The following is a 25,265-nucleotide window of genomic DNA, read 5'->3' as shown; positions in this document are numbered from 1 at the left end:
TATGTTCATGGGGTTAGCAATAATGACGTGTTCAGCAGCTTTACCAAGTCAATGACTCACACTCACGACCACTAATGGATTTAAGGGGGGAGTCACCCGCGCCTGGGAATGCTAATCAGAGAAAAGACAAACGCTGAGAGAGCCTCACGACATGATGGAAGAGAAAGCTGCTGGGTCATCACAAGGAGTTAGCCCCTCCCCCCATCCCCCGTCTCCCAGCAACCATCAACACACTTCACCTCTGATGCACATGAGCTGGCAGAGGAGGATGTCCCTCTCCCTCTTTTTCTCTCTTATCGTGTTATTAATGTCATCATAATCATCATCATCATCAAAAGCACCATCATTTCAACCCCCATCACCACCGACACAATGCCATCCCACTGCACCCGCCTCAACAGAAGTGACTGTAGCAAGGTTCCTACAAAACTCACAATACATGGCTTCAAGTATGTTAAGCAAATAAGACCCTCCACTCTTGGAAAGGTGGGTCAATTATAAGACACTTTACACGACAAGTTCAAGAAGAACCCACATAACTAGAACACAGTAAAGGTACAAGGTAGCACAGGGCATGTTGGTGCAAGAATGGTAAAGTCACTGCTGTGTTTTGGGAGAGAGTAGCAGATGGAGGAGGCAGCTATATGGAGAAAGCCCTGTCACCCCAGGTCCAGTGCTTGGCCCTGAATGGTGGGGGCAGAAGGTTGGCAACAGATAAACGAATACTGTGGGAAGAAGTGTGGAGGTAGAGAAGGTGGTTGAGGTAGGAGGCAGTCTGGTTATGCAGGGCTGTGAGTCAAAGGGAGGATTTTTCAATTTAAAGCCAGTGGAGGAGCTTTGGGACCGTAGTCGAATAAGTGGACTGAGCCGCAGTGACATCACTGTGGGTTTATGAACTACCATTTTGAAGCCTCAAGTTTGTCATTATGGGATTTGCCGTTTTGATTTTTTGCAACCAGAGCATGTACAGCACTATTGAAAGCATGGAGCCGTTGGTTGATGCACTATGATTAGGACAGTGCTTGGTTCTGACTTATCTGTTCAGCAAGAAATAATGGCCGCCTGTCACAATCTTTCTTGTATTACAACTAAACAGTAAACTAAAATATGTTTCTGAAAAGCAACAGACAATGTAGTTACAAAGTCTTGACCAATATTTGATCGATTATGTGTAGTTTTACCATCTGGTCTAACAATGTAATGCAGTATAGAAGACTACAGTCTTAGAAATAAAAGTACTTATGAGAACCATATAGTGTTCTTCAGCTTGTCCCCATAGGAAAACCTTTTTCCTGGTGCAACCATTTATAAAGGTTCCACTTGGAACCCTTTCAGAGAATTCTACCTAGATCCCAACATTAATGGTTATACCTAGAACCATCTGCGAAATGGTACAATGGTTCCACCCAGAGTCTTCTCTCTGGTTCTACCCAGAAATTTTCCACCTCCTAAGGGGGCTAACAAGAACTCATTGAGGGAGATCCACCAAGAACCCTTTGATATTCCAAGGGTTCTATCTAGACCCACCCAGAGGGTTCTACTGAGAACCCTTTATATTCCAAGGGTTTCATTTAAAATCCACCTAGGGGTTCTACTGAAAACCTTTATATAGAACCACTGCAGTGGTTCTAACTGCAAAGAACCCTTGATTCTTCAAATAGTCTTCAAATAGGGTTCTTCAGAAGCAAATGGTTCTAGATAGAACCTCAAGCCTTCAAGAGCAACCCAGGGGGAACCTGTATTTCTAAGAGTGTAACAATTGGGACCATAAACTCATTAGGAAACTATTTACTGGGGTAATAAATCATGTAAGAAGTGGGGTCATTTTCTCACAAAATGCTATACAGTTGTACATCGTTTTGCAATCAGTGATGATGCCCCCTGCAGGCCACTAGAAAGAGTGCAGGTTTAAGGTTCTTCCCCACTGCTTTCACTCTTCAGACCCAAAGCTCTGTCCACTTATTCTACTGTCTTTGATTGGGAGTGGGGTGACATGGTCCCAAGAGTGGGGAGTGGGGAGTACTAGAGTTCATTAAGAACTTTGAACAGTGTATCACTGCAGTGGTGAAGTCTGGAGGTATTAGAGTGCCAGCAACAGAAAAAAAGAGAAGGATGAACACAGGGAATGCCTCCAAACGGTTGCCACAAAATTAGAAGCACACTATAACCTAAAGTATCACTAGCTGTGGCATCACGGTTTTTCTTAATTTGAAACAAGCGGCCTGATCCAAACCATAAAGAACAGCCGTCCCAGACTAAAAGCACACATGCTCATGTAATGTCTGTCTGCCTGTGTTTTTATCCCCTGCTGCCTGGCCCAGCCTGACTGCGATCTGACTCGGTCAGTCACTCGGTCGGTCGAATGGGGAGGTTGCGCGTACAGCCATATGGGCTTTCATTTCATTTCATTACATTACATTTACGGCTCACCAGATGCTCCCATTCACTGTAAATGACAGGGTTTCATATGATCTACTCAGGTTATGGAAGCAATAAGGGAGTCACCTCTCTCGTATAAACACCTCTGACCCCCTGGGACCATAAAACACAGATGTAGACACACATACACACACAGACATACACACACGGTTAAAAGACAAATGTGGCTAGATGCAGCCATGGAGGAGTTGGTAGAGATAGTGATGAGAGGAGCAGGAGAATAGCTGCTTGGAATGAGAAAAAGAAAGATACTGTATACATCTACAACATGGAAGATGACTAAAAGGGCATCTGGAAAATGCTGTAGGAAGCATAAGTAAGATGCAAGATATTGCAACAGAGGTATGCCCTCTTGGTGCTGAAATCTAACATTATCGACTCCATGCCTCCTATCTAGAGGGAACAGAGTGGGAAGATGCGATGTTGTAGGTTTACAAAGTACACTTGGGTAATACATTTGTTTAAAGAACAAATACAGACACACAAAAGCAAGCACACATGTGGACACATACTTGCACAATGTAGATAAATTCACACACCTACAAAGTCAAGCCACCTGCTTGTTGATGTAATGCGAAGATGATCAGAAATGACCTCTCGCAGTGGTGCACCTGAGCCATTTAAGTCCCCAGGGAGCCAATAGGAGACATCGCTACATGTTAAATATTCACAGCGGGCACCCTGTGGCATTGTGGGAAGATGTCAGTGGTGCAGCTTGATTGATGGACAGCCGGGGGTCGATGCATCCTGTGGTGTCTTTCACGTCTGTCACATTCTATTCAAGTGTAGCTCCTGCTTTGGATATTAATCTGCGGCTCACGTCAGCTGTAATTCTCCACTCATTATTATCCCACATGTTGGATAATGTAATCATGGGAAGGAAATGCATGTGGTTTTACCCAGTCTGGAACACAGACTCATTTCCAAAATTATTATGAAATAATTCATCAGGTAAATCATAGAGAGACTGTGGCAGTGTGTGTGCGTGAGAGACAGAGCAAGACAGAGAGGAAGAAAGATTGATGGATTTGAATTGATGCTACGGACCTTAGACCATAGTTGACATGCGGGGGGGAAGAGAGGCAGAGAAAGCGCAAAGGAATGAAAGAGAAGGAGAGCAAAAGAAAGCACATGGAGATTGCTATGTAAATGAAGTCACCTTCACATGAAAACTGGCGATTAGACTTAAATTTCCAGACAGAGAAGGACAAAGATAACTATTCACACACGTGCACACACTACAGTAAATGCACACATTTATGCAGCAGCGAAAGACACACACTTCAGTGCTTCTCCATATCTCTTTCTGGGAAAAACATCTGGAGGGCTTCAGTGAAAAGCTGAACTTAACACAGAGGGATTTACCTACATTTATAGATAGTACACAACACGCCCAGAGCTATTGGAAACTATCCTGCCATATAGTGCAGTCAGAAGGTATTAGGGCAGTGACACATTTTTTGTTATGTTGGCTTTTGTACTCCGGCGCACTGGATTTGAAATGAAACAACTATGGCTGTAAAGTCCTGACTATCAGCTTTAATTTCAGGGAGCTTACATCAAGATCAGATTGAATTGCGATACAATAAAATCATTGAAGCATAGTGTGTGGTTATCATCACTTCTAAATAGCTCATTGCCATCACTACCACCAAATGTTTTGGATGCATTCTCCATGCATCTCTTGCAGCACAAGCATCTCACTCCGACCAATGACTGTGTCACTTTGGTCCAAAATATCTACGTTTCACATAGCCCTGGGAAATACTTACATTTTGTGCACATTAGCTCCTGCCGTATCTCTGGCCCTTTGACAAAATCAAAGACAACTGCATTTTCCTGCACATTAAAAGGAGAGCCAACTTCTGAATAAAGGAAAAAATCATGGCCCGACAGCCATCATTTAGTTTGCGTGTTTTCATATTCTCATATTTTGTAGACATTATATAAGAATTATTTTGCAGATCAAGGATGTAAATAATGATATCTGATGATCTGTATATTAAAAAAACAACACATCCTCATACCTAAACGATAGATCGCTCAATAGGTTGATTGACAGTGATTCCCAAAACATATATCACCCAAACTTATATCACATGTAAGACCATAATGTAAGATGTTATGTAGGAGATAGAATTTAGTTACATTAATAAAACTACTTGGTTAGGTTGAGGAAAATATAATGGTATGGGTTAAAGCAAGTATGTTACATTAGTTAGGTTAAAGCTGTGGTTAATGTTGTGAAACAGTCAGTTTGGTTACATTTACAAAACCACTTGGTCGATTTAGAAAAATATCATGGCATGGCTTGGGTTAAAATAAATCTGTTATGTTACGATACGTATCTGATGTGACGTAAGTGAAGGGCTGTCACACAAAAGTCAGAAACACAGCCTCTGATTGGTTGCTGCTTAAAAAAATATGGGTCGAAACTATATGGCTATATACGTGTACTGTATAAACAGTGCTGCAGCACGTTGTCTTGTGTTGTACTGGTTCTTTTTCCCGTCTTGGTGGTACGGAGTCTATCATTACTTGTGACAGTTAATATACTTTACTGGTTAGTTTCACTATATTTTAATTGAAATTAAATTGCTGACATTTTGTCATTATTCAATTGTTTAAACAAAAAAAGTGTAATCTTAATATGTAGATAAATTCAGAGAAAAGTATCTGTGATTAAATGAAACACATAGTAGCGGAGATGATTGAATTCACTGAATTAGGTCTCAGGACTAATTTACGCTGAAATAATATTTGTGAAATATGACACACATACTGTGCGTGCTCATTCTAAAATGCTATACAGTTCCAGTGGCATGTAATGTGGTTTTAACTGCATGTATTAATGATGACATTCTTACAAATGGGTAACTCATTATGGTTTGGGGTTGAGAAACACACTGAGCTGCCAGTTTATTAGATACATATTAAGTAATTCGAATACCAAAGCAGTACATTAGTCCCGCAATTAACCATACCTTTATGAAGCTCACTAATGATGATACACACATACACTGATTAAATTCTATAGTCGTATGATTGTGTATATCCCCAGTAATGTCACTAGAGGTTATTATAATATTAGATGTCATTCAGATGCTGGAAGTTTGGATAAAAGAAGGTCTTCTGCGTGTACCGCATGAAATCCAGATGGGGCAAAGAAAAGACATAGGCATATTGTTCCTCCTGTCTTTGCCTGCAGGGAGTTTTGGGGAGAGCGTTTGGGTCATATGTGCGAAAATGCGTGACTCAAAAGCTTACTCTCTACAAAAAAGACAATTGATTTCAGCTCAGAGGAAAATCTCTCGCAGTGTTTTGATTAGGGTATCTGAGAAGTTTGAAACCTCCCCAGTTCAACGCGAGCAGACTGAGAAACACTGAGCTGGGGGCACCTTTTTTTTTTTTTTAACAACTGTAGTGCTCTACAGAATTACACTATGCCAGCGGTGGAAAACTACTCAGATCTTTTACTTGAGTGAAAGAAGCAGCGCTACAGTGTGAAAATACTCTGTCCTGCATTCAAAGTCTTTCTAAAGTATCTAACTATCAGCATCAAAACATACAACCACTTAAAGCACCTACAGTAAAAGTCTTCATTATGTAGAGTGGCCCATTTCAGAAACATATTTTTATATTTCTGGATGATAAATAGTGATGCAGCTGGTAAAAATGGGGCTAATTTGAACTACTTTATATATCTTTGAGTTGCTTAATCTATAATAATCATAATTATGAATTGATTTATTTTTTGTATTAACAACCTATATCTGCAAAGCAACTGGTAACAAAGCTATCAAATACATGTAATAAAGTACAAGGTTTGCCTCTGAAATGTATTAGTAAAAGTACAGACAAAGTAAATGTACACTCAGTCTGAATTTGATGCTTGCTACACATTTTAAAAAGTTGAGACGGGAAATAAAAGACTGGGAACGTCATGGACTGCTCAAAGTTTGACAGGTAAACAGGTTAATTGGTAACAGGTGATAGTATCTCGACTGGGGATTAAAGGGACATGACTGAGTATTTATAAGTAAGGATGGGGTGAGGTTCACCACTTTGTGAAAAACTCTGTGGGCAAATAGTCCAACAGTTTAAGAGCAATGTTTCTCAACACAAAGCTTCAAGGAATTTAGGGATTTCACCATCTGCAATCCATAATATCACTAAAAGACTCTACTCTGGTTCCTCTGAAATGGACTGATGCAAAGTGGAAGAGTTTGCTGTCGTCTGACAATTCCAATTTTCAAATTGTTTTTGGAAATCATGGACATTGTGTCCCCTGAGCGAAAGAGAAAAAGGACCATCCAGACTGTTACCAGCACTAACTTCAAAAGCAAGCATCTGTGATGGTAATGGTAATGGGTAACTGTCACATCTGTGAAGGCGTCATCAATGTTGAAGGGTACTTACAGACAATGTCTTTTTCAGAGACATCCCTGCTTATCATTGTTAAGACTGCTTAGTTTCATAATAAAACCATTTTGTTTACTAGCTTACTACATTAAATTCCAAATGTTCAAAAAGTGTTTGCACATCATTCCATTCTTTTTTGATTAAGTATTTTACACAGCATCTAAACTTTTTTGGAATTGGGGTAGGTAGAAGTAAAATAAGGTACATGAATAAATACTTAGTAACACTCCACCACTGCAGTTGAATTTCCAAGCACAACATTTAAATAGAAGCAAAGCCTTGTTAGAAGAAACTGTCAATAATCAAAGACAATATTAATTTAAAGCGAGACAACACTGGAACGTGTTTGTGCCAGATTTGTCCTACAGAGCGCAGTAATGAAATTAAGTATAGGCTGGGGTATCATTGCACACAAACACACTCCCCCGGTCACACTCAATGTATCCTGCAAGCCTCTCTGGGTCTTTAAGAGGCCTTTAACTGGGTTTATTAAAAACTCTCTGAAATGAAGAGCTGCAATGAGGCGTTAATTGAGGGATGTTCTCCACTGTAAAGGTTAATAAGTTACTGCCACATAATTATGCATCTTGTATTAGGAAGAGACTCTCTGTAACGGCCCACTAAAGTGTGTGTATGTGTGTGTGTTTGTGTTTTTGCTTGTGTTTGTGTTCCGTTATCTCCCTTTGTCTATATATCAACCCCTCCCACACTTGACATGGCTCATAGTTCACTGGCTTACTCCTCTCTCTCTCTCTATCTCTCTGTCTCTCTCTCACTCAGAGACACACACAAACACATGCACAAAATACAAAGACAGCTTTACCTAAGACTTTCAAATGGAAAAAGCCATTAGTCATAAGAGATTTTTAGTACTAAGTTACTCGATATCACAGAGGACACATACAAAAATGTTTTCCCAGATACAAAGGATGGTACAAAACTTTGAAAAACATGTTAATTTGCTTTCTATCCAGTAGTTAGGGGACGAGATTAAGACTACTCTCAGGTCTATGTGTTGAGTACAAAGTCAGAAGGCAAATGACCCGCCCCTTTTCACTCTGTGCTCCCATGACACTTGGACAAGCTTGGTAGTGACTTGACCAAGGTACCAAGTTCGCTCAGCTGTTTTAGGAATACAGAGCAAGAAGGGGTGAAACTTAGGGTCAATTAGGCTAGCTTAGCATAAAGAGTGGAAGCAGATTTACCAAAGCTACAACAAGTTACAGTAGAAACACACTCCACACTGACGCACCATGAAGCTTGGTCCACTACCATTTGGCACCCATGTCAAACTCAACTGGGCTGAATACACAGAGCGCACTGCGACTCTGCGGCTGGCTCATGATCTGCAAGGATAGTTTTGGTGTCTGGTCTGTTTTTTCATGCTCTATGAGTGCTCTATGAGATGAATACACACAAATGATCAACTATAAATGATGTAGTCTCAATTCCAGTTCGGTTTTTAACCTCTATATAATGAAATATGACAATCTGCCCACTGACTATATTTATTAGAAACTGTATCAGAGCTGTTTGTGGTTGTATTTTAAATTATGTACTTTTTACACATATTTGTCAGTTGTGTCTACAGAGAGGGAGAGATGTGAGCAGCAGACAGGCAGGATAGAGGGAATATAGTAAAGATCAGCTCTACGAGTGATTAGATAACAGCAAAGTAGCAGAATCACATCCTGACCAGCTGAGAAATCTGCTTTTGGTATGTTCAGCCAGGCTGCTTGCTTGCTCTAGATTTTTCATTTGCGGTACTTCAGCAGTGTTTCTGCTGTAACTCCACCTTAAACCATAACTTGTTACATTTCTGTTTCTGTTCAGATTAAATGACATCACAACATGTTAATTAGGATGTCTTACAGTAAACTTGTTGGTATAGTCATATTTTGGAAAGTTAAAAAGGTAATGTTTCCTAAAGGGGAAGCTCTATCTTAAAGAAAAACTGGAAAACAAAATTAGATAACTCGTTAAAGTAGATATTTAAATTATCCTACCGTAAGACGCAGGAGTAGAGGCCCGCGTCCTGAAGCTCAGCTGGTCTGAACCAGATGGCATCCTCCTCCTTGCTCATACGTATGCCATCGAAAGAGATGGGCTCCTCGAAGTCGCTGTGGCCTAGGCCAGAGCTGCGGTACCACATGAGGCTGAGGCCCACACTCTGTGCCTGACTGTAGTTGGCCCGGATGTAACCATAGAACAGAGCGCACTTCAGTCGCACAGGCTCACCCTGCAGAACCCGGTACTTCAGGTAGTCCACTGACCAGTCTGTGCAGCCGTCCACTACAGAGAAACAGACAGATAGAGACAGACATTCATCAGTACATGACTTGGGGAGTGCATATACAGAATTGGCTCCAGTGTTAAATTTTGTATTTAAAGCAAAACAATATAGCAATATTATGCATCTTAATGTTACTTTACAGGAGCATATGAGGGATTACCAGGTCATAAACCACCCACAATAATCCTCTTCTTATTTATTAGAAAACACTCACTTAAATCGCTTTATTAGTAATGACAAACTAAGCTGTGTACAGCAAGCATTTTCTCATAGTGTACACTGCATGGATTTTAATGTAGTTCAGCACTGCTCTATATTGTGTCTCATCTTTTCAGGACTGCCAATTTTACTGTGCAGTGCCTCTGGTAGACACATTTCCTCTCCTCTCTTGCTTTCTTGACACTGATCACACATTCAAGGCATGTGTGCCACCTTGGCCTCTGCAGAGACAGCTTTGACGCTATCCTACAATATCCAAACACACAACCTCTGTGAAATTTGGGCATGAACTGTAAAATATCTCCATAAATGATGTCAGGCTGAGAGTGCATCACAGCTCCAGTGCCAAAGAGTTCAGGCCTAGTTCATTAACTGGGAATACGCCTTGAGCTCTTGAAGCAGGGTGTGTTTGTTGTCTAACAGTTCTATGGACAGATACTGAATTTCTCCTTAGGCTCTTTGTCACACAGTTTTTGTTCCGAGCTAACAGGTTAGCTCAGCTAACATCATCCACTCTCTGCATACTGCATGCCACTCAGCAAAGATACTCTACCCATGTTTCCCAAACTTTTCTCTGGGAGGATGCACTCATGACCCATTTCACAATTGACCTTAGCAATAAATCTTGGTAAGAGGAAATATGTGCATGAATGAACATCCCTGACCATTTTTACGGCCTGTTCTGTATCACCTCTTGATACATGTTATTGAAAACATGATAAAGACACATGTCAAATATAAATGAGAAATAAATGTATTTAGGCAGATCCAACAAGCCATCTCACTGTTTTTATTTCATCTCATCAGGAAAGCAATATAGGATATTCTAGCCTACTTCATAAATGAGCCGAAATAAGTGCATTTAGGCAGAATTAACAGGCTCTTGTTGTTTTCCTCTCATTAGTATAACAAAAAGATGTATACAAAAGTACACTACAGACATAAATCATGAATTTGCAGATTTTTCCCCGTAGTCTTTCATTCAAAAAATAAATAGAGATTACAGCCTGGAAATGACTGTTCTACCCTGACTGCAGACATGGGACCGATCTGATCAAATTTTGGTATTGGTACCTGAAATTGATGTATAGCATTCATCAGATATCAGACATAACAATCTAAATTCCACAACACCATGTGATTGTCATGCGTTTTCTATTTGAAAACACTACGCTAAAGCAGTGCAACGTTAGACCTGGAAAGTGCTTTACACCTCTGCTCTGCATTTGCATGTAATAAACGGGATGTGCGTTCCAAATAATTGGGTGAAGAAACAGATGAGTGAAGAAATGTACCAGCCACTTCACTCATGGTGTAATGACAAAAAAGTAAACAAATGGCAATTACCAGCATAAACCACCATCCTAAACCACCATGTTCTGAACAAACACATGACAAACACATGGTAGAAGGATTCCATTACACAAGTTACATTACACAAACTACACAAGCTTTCCAGACTTACCATCTTCTACTACTACCACTACTGCTGCTACTACTACTACTACACTGGCATTGGTATAATACTTAACTTAAAAAAAGGTGGATCAGTACATCTTTACTTAAGTGGACTGAGAGTTTGTCCACCTATGTTAAAATGCATACTACAGTGAAAGTAGGATACCTCATTTTACAGATAAAGTCACAAGCTAATACACACAATATTGTTCCACATTGTATCTTCCAGCCTAAATTGTGAATGCATACATGTAGGGCCCAGCAGCTGAAAGGACATTTGACAAAAATCAAAGACACTGGCACAGACCCTCAGGCGCACCAGTCTGTTCTGTTTTAGTGAGCAGATCACTCTCTCATTTCCCAAGCTACTGGAGGTTAACCTATGGCCAGCTATCAGTCTCTGACTAATTAGCTACCATTTGTTTATCCAGCAGGTGTGTATTAGGGCATGTGTAACCAGAGAGACTGAGAGAGAGAGAAATGGTGATGGTGTGATGAGATAAAGTAATAAGAACCCTGCTGCGTGCCAGTCTGTGAGTGATACAGAGCCTCACAGGGACAGCTATGCTTGTAATTAATACTCTTAATTATCAGGGAAGTAATGTGTGTCTTTTCGTGTGTGTGCGTGTTTGCATGAGTGTGCATTCCCTATATGAATGGTTGTCTACCTAATTATGTCTGTTAATTACCAGTAGGCTTAGCCACAATGTGTGTGTGCTTGCACATAAATGTGAGAGAAACAGAAAGTGTGTGTGCATGTGTGTGTCTGCGCGGGGCATAATGTGTGAAACCCTGTCTAATTATCACTCCTAATAACGAGAGAAGGGCCTGTATAGATGCAAGCATGTGCTCTTGCACTCTCATATGTATTCATATGCACTCGTCACAACTTTAAAATTGATTATACAACTATTAGGCATCTTATTTATGAAAACTATTAACAATTTGATTGCCTAATGTTTTTTGGCAATTAAGTTATATGGTATAATTATCAAACAAAAATGAGAAAAAAATCTTTTCAATTATTATTTAAAAAACAGCAAGATTCAGTTCCATTCTCTGCATCTATCTCCTGTGAACAGCCAACTGACATTTTTAGTTTAAAAGTCTTTCTCAAATAGAAAATGAGGGTGTGGTTAATAGCCAGGAATAATCCATTTCCATGGCAACCAGATCAGTCAACATAATTTCTTTGGTGAGCAATAACATGATTATTAGATCAATAGTGTTAGCAGTCACTCTAACTTAACTTATGAAGTAGAGGCATTTTGAATTGTACCATGAATCACACATGTTTGTCACTTTAAAAAATAATTTTACTAGTTAAGAAAGGCACCAAAGAAACTCTCTGATGATGCCATCCCAGCCCAGGGGGGCAGGGTGGCAGTATCATTGAGGCACATTCGAGTCAGGTTTTGTTTATATAACATTAGTCCAAAATCACAAATCACAGTTAGCCTCAAGGTGTTAGCCTTCATTCTCTGGTTCATGTCATGTCACTGGAAAGAGCGCAGGTACGGTCAAGGCATCACAGTGCACTTGTGCATATTTCTGTTCCTCGCCAAAATTTGTCAAATTTTATGAACAGTGGGGTTAATGACCATACACTGGAGTGGGCTGTAAGAATTAAATAAGAGACAATAATCAGAGAAACACTAAACCATAGACAGACTACTCTTCCTCCAACATTTGAGTGAATTTCCATTGAAGGCAGCAGTTAAGTCCTCTGCCCTCACTGCATATCAATCTGCTAATCAGCAGGGACAGCGGGTGCTTCATTCAGCCTTTACTTTATTCACCCTCTACACCTCTAATGGATATGACCTCTGCCTCTCTCACACACGCTCCATTTCTGCCCACCCTGCCACAACAAAAACTGTTTATTCTAACGAGCCCCTATCCTGATTCACAATGAAAGAAAACATTCTATTCAGCGGCGGCATGCCTGTCATTTGCTTTCACCATGCAGATCTGCGGACGTGTGCTGTCCGAGAAACAAAATCTCAACACGCAGGGGTGTGCACGTGCAAACACACAACAAGGAGACCTTTCATTCCTTATGGACCTCCCAATGGGAGTTGTCTAATGCAGTGGCCTTTTGTGGTGGAAACCATATTTACGTCTGAAACTCAAAACGGTTTTATCAACTCAATTAGAGGCTGACATTTCCCACATCCCCACGCTGGGCTGGAAAATCAATGCTTCCTGCTGGAGGAATACTGCAGTCCTCACCTCTCAGTCTCTCTCTGCTGACAGCACATACACATCCACACACACAAATACAAGATCTCTCCCCCCTTTTCCTCCGTGCACCTCTGGGACATCACACCTTAAATAGCGATTCTGTTCGGCCACACTCAGACAAGCCCATACTGCAAAGGATGTTTCCATATGGACACGTTCCCACATGGCTGTCAGACTGGGGGAAACCGGCCTCTGCTACAGTGAATCTTACTGCAGCACTGTAAGCTGCAGCACTGCTGATGCTCTAATACTGCTACATCACATGATGTGTATAGGGCATAGACATGGCTGCTGCAAGGGGGAATGTCAAGCTACAGGATATGTCTAAGTCTCACAGAAACCTTATTATATTCTACGTCAGTGCAATAAATACAAACCCCTGAGCTACGATAAATTTACCCACATTCATGCATAAACACACATGGAGCCCCATAAAAAAGCAAATGCGCACCCACATCAACCCAACCTCTGAACACCATACAATCAGAGTGATATAATTGGTCACACTTTACTTTAGAGTATACTATAAGATGTAATAATGGAAAAAAAAACTAGAAATAATAATGAGAGCCCTAATAAGACACCTTATAACTAACAGGACACTACTTTGGATCAAATTAGAAATTGATAGTATTAGATCTTTTATTAGACCTTTATTGGACTCTTTTAGGGACTGTAAACATAAGGTTATTATTTCCCACTATTGGACCCTTATTAGACTTTTTAGTTTACAGTACAGTTGTGTTGTGATGTGTCCTTATTACCCTCTAATAATAATTACAACTGGTGAACCAGGTGAGGATGGACTCAAACGCACGACTCAGGAGTCAGTTCAGGTAAGTAAATCAGTCATTACTGGTCAAAAGGTTGGTTCGGTACACAACAGGACAATCAGTGGTGGAAAACAAATCCAAGAAGGGACAGGGCAGTGGCAGAATCAAAAAATAGGCAAAATCCAAAAAAGAGGCACGGGGAAACAAAAGGCTAAAACGTTAGACACACAGAGAGAACAAGACACACTAAATACTATGGGGAGGGGAAGGATAACGAGGCATGGGTGAGGCTGCGGGACAGACAGAGGTGAAGCCATCAAAAGAGCGGGAAAACACAGGGGCAGGAAGTGAAGTGATCTGAGATGAGAGGAGATGTGAGTTTCAAGGTAAAACAGGAAACGACATGAATGAATGAAATAAAAACAATCCAAGAAACTTGAGCTGTGACACTAATAGAGTGCAATAAAGGTCTAGTAAAGAATCAACACTAAAAATAGAAATAAATACAAAACATATTATATGTAATTTGATCTTAATTGTTTTACTGGTATCATTCATCCATTCATTCAAAATGCAGCTTGTTAAGTCATATTAATGCACTGTAAAGTAAAGTGTGTCAGTGTCATCTACATCAACTTCTGCTTCTCTTTCCTCCATAATGAAAGTCCCATTATCCTTTTCATAACAGCCTCACTCTCGTGCTCACACTGGATCTCATGTCACCCTCAGTAGTCTGCCTCTCTTCTCTCATCACTACCTGCTCTCCTAATGAAGTGTAATTATCAGATGTTGGGTGGGTGGCAGGGATCTTGCAGGCCAGGAAGACGTTCAGTGATCTATATGTGGATAAGGACTCTTAATAACTAACTGTCTCTCTCATTCTCTTTGTCTCCTCCTCAGTTTACACCCACTCCACAGTCCACACTCACATGACTTCATCTCCATCTCCTTATCCAGCCGACTCCTTCCCTCTCACTTGGCATCGATATTTTCCCTCCTCCATGGCCTATCTGTCAATTTCTAACTGATCTTTAGAACAATTATGAATAATTCCTTCTTTGTTATATGTCATATCAAACATATTATTACCTAGAACTTGTACAACCAATAATCCCAGAGGCAAAGAAATGACCAACATCATCCACAGTGAAAATTCCCAATATTTTGTTGACAAAACTAATTATGCACTATAGATCTCCACAGTTTTCTGGCTCCACAAGTGCAGGTACTGTAGTGGCTGAGAGCTGTGCTGACCCCTCAAGGTAATTGTGCAGAATCTATAGTAAATGGTTCGCTGCACTACTAAGCCCTGGGATAAGATCAAAACACCACCCATAATCTTTGGGAAAATTATCTATTATTCTCCTGTGCTGCACACAAGGCTGTTGTAAGTCCTTTGTACTGAGATAATATGTGATAGTTGATACAGAGTACAACATAACATTGTTGTGTTGGTTTTCGAAATGGGCTCACGTACCACATTTTGCTCTATTATCTGTATTCAATCATTCTATCTCTACTTTAGCCTCAGGATTAGTTAGTAAAAGATCAGCACAGTTAACCACATCCTGAGTCTCAACCTGCTGTGGAAGAACCTCATTTGTCTCTGTAAACCACTAGCTTTTCAGCCAACAGTCCCATTTTGAGTCTTTCTTGTTGCCTAAGACTTTATGGCCTCAAAATAGAGTTAAGTGTGTTTCCATCAACCTGTTTTGATACGCATTTTCAATTTGAGTATAAAAAAAACCTGATTGTAAACACTCAAAGATGTTGGAATTTCTGAAAGTGCAATGCAAACAGACCTAGTGAATAAATCATGATGTGTATGAAGCCTGTAATGCAAAGATCACTCAGGCTGCCCCTTCACTGAAGAGAGGAAACAGCTGCTGATGAAAACATCAGGAACAGTATGTGTGTAGTAATGAAGAGACTGTAATGCTCAATAGATTAAACAAAATAAATGGTGTATTTTCATCATGTTTTCCAGACTTTCCATTGTTTGAGGTTTCACTGGTGTTCAGTTATTTATGTCATCTTGTTACATCTTCTTCTTCTACTGCTGTTGTTTAGTGGCACCCAAGTGGAGAATTAGCGCAACCAGTTCATCTTAATGTGCACAGCCTCTAATACTCACATAACAAATTAATTAGCATTTTATTAAAATTTGTGCAACATTTGTATGGAAAGATTACTTTTAATGCAGTCAGACATATTAAAGAGGCACTGCATCTTTTTAACCTGTAAACATGTCAATGCTGCTGTTAATGTTAAAATTTCTAGATAACATTTTTAAAAATCTGAATTTCATGGGTTGAAAATGGCTCAAAATGACATCCATTGTTTTAAATCAAGACAACACTGAGATAAAGCTGACCATTTGGGACTAATCTTCGTCACAAGATTTCTATTAAAAAAGAAGGTTAACATCCTCTAATCAGACTTATGTTCATTTTCAAATATATGCTGATCAAAACTCATCATCCAGAGGAGTTTATGCTATTTTTTTTGCTCACCCTCCACTTAGTATTATTATTTTTTTATTATTTTGGTGCTTTTGATGACTATAAAACCAGACTTGGCTATGTACTGACACTACCTATAGCTTCTCAGTCTCTCTGAACTGCTAGCCTTGGCTTGGTTAGCAACACAAGTACAACATGAATGTGTTTTTAGGGACTGTCAAAACTCCAGCGGACTCTTGTGTTTCTAGTGTTTCTCTGCAGACACGGAGAGTCTGACAGCAGCTGCCTATGGCTGGTTAGCTCTGACCACTAGCTGTTTTTGCTGTTGTTGATATACTGACTAGAAAGGTTCAGTCTATCTCTGGTCTGGTGTCTCAGTACTTGATACATAGCCGTGAGGCCATGACTCCTAGAGTGGTTGTCCTGTGCACCCCCAACCCACCCCTTCTCTCAAACCCTTTACACTTCTTAGCATTTTTCAAAAATTTACAGAGGGTGAAATGAATCTCAGACCTAGGATGCAGTTACTCTTTAAGGAATAGACTCTTTATAGCAAATAGTTAGACACTTGCACACACTGACCAAAAAGGCATTCCTCTTAAAGGTAGGAAGAATCAGGGCAATAACAAAGATTAGAATTAATGCCCCCTTAATAACATTAACACTTCCATAAACACTAGATCTTAGCATAATCAACATTACAATAAAACACGAGGAGGGGGATGGGGTCATGGAGGGAGCTGCAGCAACAAACAGTGTTGGCAGCATCAGGGTATACTTGTCGAGCTGTACACTTGAATGAATTTGATAGGATGTTATAAGTCAGCTGATAGCCCCAGCTGTGCATGAACCAATGACTGTGAAGCATGAATAAAATTGCTGATGCAATCAGTGCTCTGCCTAAACTATTGTGATTTTTATTTTTGTCCCGTCCATGTTAGTTCTAGTTGTGTTGCTAGAAAAACTTATTTTACATCTCATGAAAATAATCATTCTTAATGCCAGCCATGAAGCTTATGAACAGGACTTCATATCAGATCCATTTCTGTAAACACCTGCATGGTAATTCTCCACTGACTCAGTTCAGACAGAACAAAAAGTGGAATTGTGTAAGCACAGTTACAGACCCAGGCCTTTGAAGTTTAAATGCCGTTTGCAGACAGATTCAGCAAACTACAACCTGATAAAGAAAATAAGCTTCAGCATCATCCCTCTTTTGTTGTCTGGGATCCACAACAAACAGTTTATGTAGCGCAGGTTTGTTTTGGTCCTCGTTGGACTTCCACTGGTCCAGTGGGGCTGATGTCTGGTTTAATGGAAACTGACATGACCTGAATAAACAACGATGCCACAGCTTTTCTGCATGGGTCGAAAAATCACAGATAATCAGTTATTTATTATTTTGTAAGTCAGAACCTACATCAACTGAAAGGTTATCTTTTCAATATTTTTAAGAATTTAAATGATGTTTACATGTATTACACATCATATGTTTCCTGTTTGTGCATTAATGTTTGTATTTAACACTCTCTTGTTCTCTTGTACCGCCCTAGGTATCTTGATGTTTGCCTTTTTAATCTCTCGCTCTATGCTGTGCCACTCCATTTCTCTCTGTTTCAAACTCATTCTCTCTTACTGACAGTTCACTATTGTTCATTTATATGCAAATGTGGACTAATTCTCATAATTTCTCTCTAAAGATGGTAGTGAGCTGCATTTGCTGTCTATCCAAAGACAGGAAATAGCACCAAATCTAGTTTTTCTTTCTGTCATGGCATGAATAACAAATATATTATATATTTCCCTAATCACATATATTCTTAACTTGTTTCATATTTACTTTATTGTATTGGTGATTCTGTGGCAGTTTTCCTTCTGTAAAGTAAATGTAACTATAATCCATTATAGTTACTAAGAATGTTTTTGTAATTAAATTACAGTTACTAAACAAAATGTTGGTGATGGAGTTATATCCAAATATTCTTTTCTGATTGTCTGAGACCTTCATTCTACTGAGTGACCTCTTCAAGTACAAATATGAAATTTTTTAAAAGCATCTGAACTGCAGCAATAAGTGTTTTTTGGGGAAGCATGACAATCAGTATTCAATTTCCATCTAGCCATTTAGTTCACTATTTCCAGCTAAGTATAAACTTTTTTTAGTGTCTGGAGAAGTACACACATACTGTGTATAATTATAATTAAGGATTGGAAGAGCAGACACAGAAACAAATACAGACAGAGACAAGTGAGACTGTGATGGATGTGGCTGCATATGCAAAGCAAACAAGCAACATGTCTGGCGGGCTTGCTGCCGTACAGCTACCCACCGACATGCCCAGTGCCACACTTGTCCCCACTGCCGTGGCAATTGTAGTCCAAATCTGGCTGCTTTTGAGGACTGTTCAAAGAAGTATTGAGTAATTTGCCCTGTGTTTGGTTCTTTTACAGCTGTTTTATTTTGTTTCTAGCAAATCATCTTTCCTCATGCTCGTAGTCTCTCACCATAAGTCACAGAAAATTCTCTCCTCCCGGGGGAAGGAGAGATGTGAGGCAAAGATACAGAATAAGGTGAAAGGGACAGGTGCATGGTGGTGTTCTAAAAATGACTAACAGTTATTGTGGTTTGGTCGATCAGCAGCTGCACACACCCCTCATGGAGGAAATTAAGGTATTTAAAATCCTTTAGTGCCCGATTTATGCAACTTGGGCCAAAACCCTTCTCCTTTTCAGAGTCATAATGCATAAGTCAAGTCAGTTTATATCTATAGCACATTTAAAAACAACAGGTGTTGAGCCAAAGTGCTTTCTAGTAGAGGCAGATGGGCCAGTATCTGCCTTAACACAGGTGATAGAAGAGATAGATACAACAATACAATGTCAGCAATAATACAAAGAAGGCAAGAAACACCATAATGCAATGGTACAGAAAAGAGGCTGAAAGACTAAAGAAAAAAAGGAAGGCAAGATTTAAAAGGACTTAAGATGATACCATGTTAGAAGAATCAAAATAGCATAAAATCAGTACATGGATGTTAACAGTAAGTTAAGACGGGTACACGACAAAACCCATGGGGCAGACTCAGAATGAATTTAGATTTAAAATTGTCACACACATGATACACATATTTTTAGATTTAGGGTGATGAGCATTATCTGATCTGTCTGTGGCAAATAAATTTCCATAAATTTGCTTGAAAATGATAGAATTATTAAAATGATAGAATTATAAATGTTCTTTAGTATTAATCTAATGCTATGATAGTTGCCTGTACAGCTTCAACGATTACTCGATTAGCTGATCAAAAGAAAATTTGTTGCCAACTATTTTGAAAATCGATTAATTGTCTCAGTCATTTCTCAAGCAAAACAGGAAAGCATTTTCTGAGTCTAGCTGCTTCAGTGTCAGGATTTGCTTCTGTTCTGTAACAACAAATCTTTCACAGTTAATCAGAGAATGATGCTCTCTTCTTCTTTCAGGGGTATCTGTTGTATTATCTTGATTTAGTTTAATTTAAACATTTAAAAATGCTGGCTTTTTACTTTAAGGACGATTGTGAACATCAACTTTCGCACCACAGGTTAAACAAGGTCTGCCCTAAGACTGTACACGCATGGACGAAGATGGCCGCCACTATAAGGAACCTTGGTAATGAGTAAATGTATGATAATGAACGTCCTTAATGTCTGCTGTTATGCTCCACTGGCTGTGTTGCATTACGTTGTCTTCCTCTTCTCCTTTTCCTTTGATGTTATATTGATTAGAATTTTTTTCCGGGTTGTTGTTCTATATTGTTGCTGTTGTGTTTGGCAGTTATGTAGAAAGTGAAATAGAGTATCACAATAGTAACTCAAAGACAACAAATAGCTGATCAGTCACTATGTTGCCTATAAATTGAGGCCATTATCTCCATTATGTTCAGCTCAGAAAAACATACTAGTCATACCTGTGTGTGTGTGTGTGTGTGTGTGTGTGTGTGTGTGTGTGTCCATATTTGTGTGATACACTCATCATACTGCAATGTATATGTGAATTAAATCAGAGTTTCCATTTCTCTGCATCTTGCTTTATTATTCTTGGTTCCTGACATTATTTGTAGTGCATGCACTGTAAATTGTGCTGTAATGCACAACAGTGTTACGTTAAACGACTGAACCTGCACCTGAGGACCGCAGGAAGGATACAGGAACAACAGGGAAATGAAGTAAATCTAATTTCTGGCACTAGATGTTACCATTTGCATACATATTGGCAGAGTAATTTCAAAGGCAACACGCAGCTTTGAGAGATAAACCAAAAACAATACCTAATAAAAATGAAGCAAATCCTCAACAATGAGATTTACCCCACAGACTCTAAGCAGACGCTCAGAAGGAAACTGCAGGCACATGTGTTTGAAGCTAAAATTACCACAGAAAGTAAAATAGGGTGGTGGTAAGCCCATATATAGGATTCATGGGCATTTATTATCATTATAGTTGTAGTTCCTTCATGCTACAGATAAAATACAGAATGGAATCTGATAAAAAAATATACAAAAATACACCCAGGAAATAAGTAGTGCACTTTTCGTATATATATGCACACACACACACACACACACACACACACACACACACACACACACACACACACATATGTATACAGTACAGTATTAAAAGTAGTTTAGAGCCAAATGACACAAACTTTCAAGTTTGCTTGAAGGTGACAGTCCTGTGTCTATTGTTTCATATAGAAACCAGGGTGAGTTTGTTGCCCTTGACCAAGTTCAGCACAGCTCACTCAGATCCTTTTAATAACTCTCCAATTGACTTCAAATTAACCAGAACCCGTTATAGAACAGAAATTTCCCCTGTTGTGTGAGAAAGGGTGTCACCGAGACATTAGCTTTTTGACTTTACTCTCTCTCTCTCTTTCCCTTTCTCTTGATGATAAAGGGCTCTTTTTAAGGAGAACAGAAAGCTTGTCAGGATTTGGCCAGCTGGGGAAAGTCATTTGAGGCCCAAATTGATGCGCTTGGGACTCTCAATAGTATCTCTCCAATAGTGGGGGCAGGATAGAGGGAGATGTGGTGGCCGGCACATTGTTCCTCGTAAATGGCTCTTTATTTCATGGGCGAAGTTGGGAAATGAGCAACACCGTTCATGGCTGCCGCTGTACTGGCGAGGACGGCCATGCGTAAAATAGAACACTAAGAAACAGGAGCCCCTAATATCTTAACAACTAAAAAGTCTACAGCTCTCCTACATCATGTGCAGTTTTACTGGCGATGGGGACACATGCAAATAAAGTCCCTATAAGTTATAAAGTCAAGGCTGTGTGTGAACACCATCCATCATGCTGACAGGGTGTGGGCAGGCTACATAGACATGAATCCATACACAGCCTCGCTGGCTGAGCCAAGCGCCTTGGACCATGACTGGGGAGGAAGGCCTGAAAGAAGCCGAGCATTTCAAATCACAAGATCTCCAAATGCAAGGTGTGTGCGTGTGTTTTTCTGTGGGGAAATCTGTGTTTGCCTGTGCAGGTGTCGGTCTGCTCTGTAGTATTAAAATGCCAGTAATTTCTTCTCTCTCTGTCTTTGTGTGTGTGTCTGTGTGTGTGTGTGTGTGCTGGTGCTCTCCATTGTGCAGCTGTGATCCATGAGATTCAGGCTGAGCTGTCACTCTGCTAATCTCCCCCAGTAGAAATACAGCTTGGAAAATGTCATCTGAACATTCCGAATTGTGTTTACACTCGCTGCAGGTTCCATCGCTTCTAATTTGACAAGTCATTATCACCCATGCTCCTCTCCCTCTTCCCTCTCGTGGCCTGAGACACAAAAATAAAGAGGAGGAGGACTGTAGGAGACAAAACAAGGGCATTAAATTCCACTCACAGACACACAATTGCGCTCTCAATAATCGGGTAATCCAAACACCTAGTCTAGAATACGGAGGATTATTGTTACTTTCATTAATTTACATACGCTATTCTGCTTTAGATGTCTCTGTAAACTTCGCATCTTTCAAAAAGTCATTCCCTAAGGCCTGCTTACGCTTATAAAATACTAAAACTAGACAGAAAGCCCTCATGGTGAAGCTGTTGGCTGTCTGGTAAAAAGTAGCAGCTGGTGGCTGCATATGTATTGGGAGTAGCACATGGCGCTCCATGCCCTCAGGCCCACAGTAAAGCTAGCACTGACAAGGACTGCAGTACAGTGGGAATTCAGTATTGGGATGAAAATGGTGGGCAGCCTCACACAACAAGTCCTCCAAATTTAAGGACAATAATACAATGTTTGTCTATGACCTCCAGGACGACAAATACGTGCTAATTTTCATCTGACGCCAGACGTCAGTGACAGGCCCTGTCTGAGCTTAATAAAATCTTTTCTTTTACAGGGACAGTTAACCACAAAATAAAAAAAAAACATTTATTTTTAATTCACATCTGTAGTGCTATTTATACATCTAGAGTTTTGGTGATTTATAGGACTAAATGGCCCACATCTTGTGTTGCCTCAAAGAGCCAAAAAATACATTTGAAAAACTCAACAGTAATGCCTCTTTCCAGAAATCATGACCAATTACTCAAAATAATGGATAATGGATTGAAAAAAGAGTAATTGGTACTCTGTAGACTCAGCTGTAGATAAATAATGTCTCAGGCCTTTATTGGAGTGGCTAACTCATTTAAATTGGCAACATGTTTCAGCCACTTCAGGTCTTCATCAGGGTTATAAATAACCAAACAGAGGTGTAGCCACAACTATATAGTTGAACCAGCCAATGGGAGACAATCACATGATTCGATTAACAAACAGATTAAAGTAATGATACATAAACATGAGATGACACAGAAAAGTTTTAAAATTACAAACAGAGGATAAATACCCATTCATGAGTTTTAAACACAGGCAGCTGTGGAAAACTTTATAAAGATAAGATGTTATGTTTATCTGGATTATGTGATTGCCTCCCATTGGCTAATGCTTCTATACAAGTGTGGCTACACCCTGATGAAAAAATTTTGGCAGTTTAAATGATTTAGCGACTACAATAAAGGCTGTTTTAATCGTTACCTTCGTCAGAGGGCCTGATTGCCTGTTTTTGATCAAGGTCTGTGAATTTGTTCTTGAGTAAACAGATCGCATTAATGAGTCCAAGCAAAAATGTAGCCTCTGACCATGAAAAACTTCCTGAAACTGAGCTGTCTCTTCTAAAGTTTAGCGGGCCATTGGATTTTGTATCCTTGGGCTTTGTGAACGAGCATTTCTCATGACCTCTATTACCAGGCGAACAATTTAAAGCCTGGGGGGGAAATTCCAAAAACACAATCTAAGTGCAGACAGGGACATGCAGAGGAAATGGGGTCTTAAATAGATGCTATCGGTTAATACTAGAATTCTAGTTTACTGTGCTGATCCCTGCAGATCAGCCCTTTAACTCAGATTTGTACTCCACTGTGACTCTATCCATGGTGCTGAACAGTCATGTGTGTAATGCATGAGGCGTCCTGATGCAGATCACAGTATACAATATTCATGGTTATATGCAAAGGCTGCACTTAGCTGTCAAGTTAGTTATAGATAATCTGGTATGTTACTTTGGTCATCAATGTTTTCCATTATTTACCATGTTTTATAATATATGTGGATGATTTATTCATCTGAGACATAGAGCACCTTAGCGATTCAGTGTGTATGTTGTCTGTCTGTCGCTTGTGCTTTTTTAACTAAATGTTTTTAAAAGTTAAATGCTTATTTTCGTCTGTCTGCCATCTGTTGGTTGAGAGCACGAGTTTCCACACTTTTTAAACCAAAAAGAGAAATTTGGTGTCTCCCTGGGACCCAAACAAAAAATACAGCATTTTTAGTTGACTGACAGTAACACGATGTTCAGCAGTTGAACAGTACTGATATTTATTCAGCTTTTTATTTGATTTTTATTTAATCTTTTTTTCCCCCAGTGTTTATTTCTTTAATTGGTTGGCAATTATTTAACATGTCTGAGAATATTTAACTTAAATAGTCTTTAATAAAGTTGTTTTTTTAAGAATGCAGCCTTCTGAGTGCCTATGCATGGTCATGTCAGTGCAAAATATGTGCACAATATACAGTGCATCAAAAATATTTATTTTTATTCCTGCTCAAAAATTCACATATCGGTAATTGGTATCGGTCTCAAAAATCACATATCAGTCAAGCTCTAATGTGTTGGTGGGTAATTGGAGGCAAAGACAAAGAATCCACATTTGTTTTTCCTGTTGGGTTTGGTGTTTTTCTCTGCTTTGTCCTCTCGCACAAGTAGAACCCAGTATGAGAGGAAATCTGTCTTTAAAAAAGTAAAAAATAAATAAAATCATGGCCATGGTTGAATAAGAAATGTGATGCTGAATGAAGGTGAAAGCAGGAGAATTGACAATGAGACAGAGGGTGGGGGAGGGGTGGAAGCAATGACCCATCCATCCATCCAGTCAGTGAAGAAATGTCTCCAGTTAGAGTGACACTCGGGGCCACACAAGTTAATGACCCTACAGCCCTAGGCTTAGACCCAGGCACCATGCCCATGATCACAAAACACACACACACACACACACACACACACACACACACACTCACACACACACACACACACACACACACACACACACACACACACACACACACACACACACACACACACACACACACAGAGCTCAAGTGATTTCTATGAAACTTGTAAGTTTATATAGATTGCTTTTACTGCACATTACGAGGCTGATACAATGTGAGTGAGGTCTATCCATCTGTCCACACTCCTCATCTGATGCTGGTTATTGACTGATAACACAAAGCCTAACAGATCAATAAAAAACTTGTATTCATGTCATTCACTCTGCTGAGGTGTCGCTAGTCTTCTGCCTGCACATGCACCTAAATGGTCCCTCATAACCTCATCCGCTACCTTACATCCTGTATTTCACAGTTTTCA

At 39.7% G+C, this 25,265-nt stretch overlaps 1 protein-coding gene across 4 annotated transcripts in view; it reads right to left on the bottom strand.

The window, feature by feature from the left end:
* The window catches only part of il1rapl1a (interleukin 1 receptor accessory protein-like 1a), a 238,661-nt gene that overhangs the window by 133,589 nt on the left and 79,807 nt on the right, over window positions 1-25,265 (bottom strand). For all 4 annotated transcript variants that reach the window (XM_084724694.1, XM_084724693.1, XM_084724696.1 and 1 more), the window contains exon 3: window positions 8,868-9,153. In XM_084724694.1, coding sequence (XP_084580820.1) covers window positions 8,868-9,153 — 286 coding nt within the window. The remainder of the gene's footprint in view (window positions 1-8,867; window positions 9,154-25,265) is intronic.

This window comes from Lutjanus erythropterus, chromosome 8, assembly GCF_056507025.1.
Source record: "Lutjanus erythropterus isolate fLutEry1 chromosome 8, fLutEry1.hap2, whole genome shotgun sequence".
NCBI lineage: Eukaryota > Metazoa > Chordata > Actinopteri > Lutjaniformes > Lutjanidae > Lutjanus > Lutjanus erythropterus.
The sequence above is the reverse complement of the archived record's forward strand: the minus strand, read 5'-3'. Positions and strand labels throughout refer to the sequence as shown.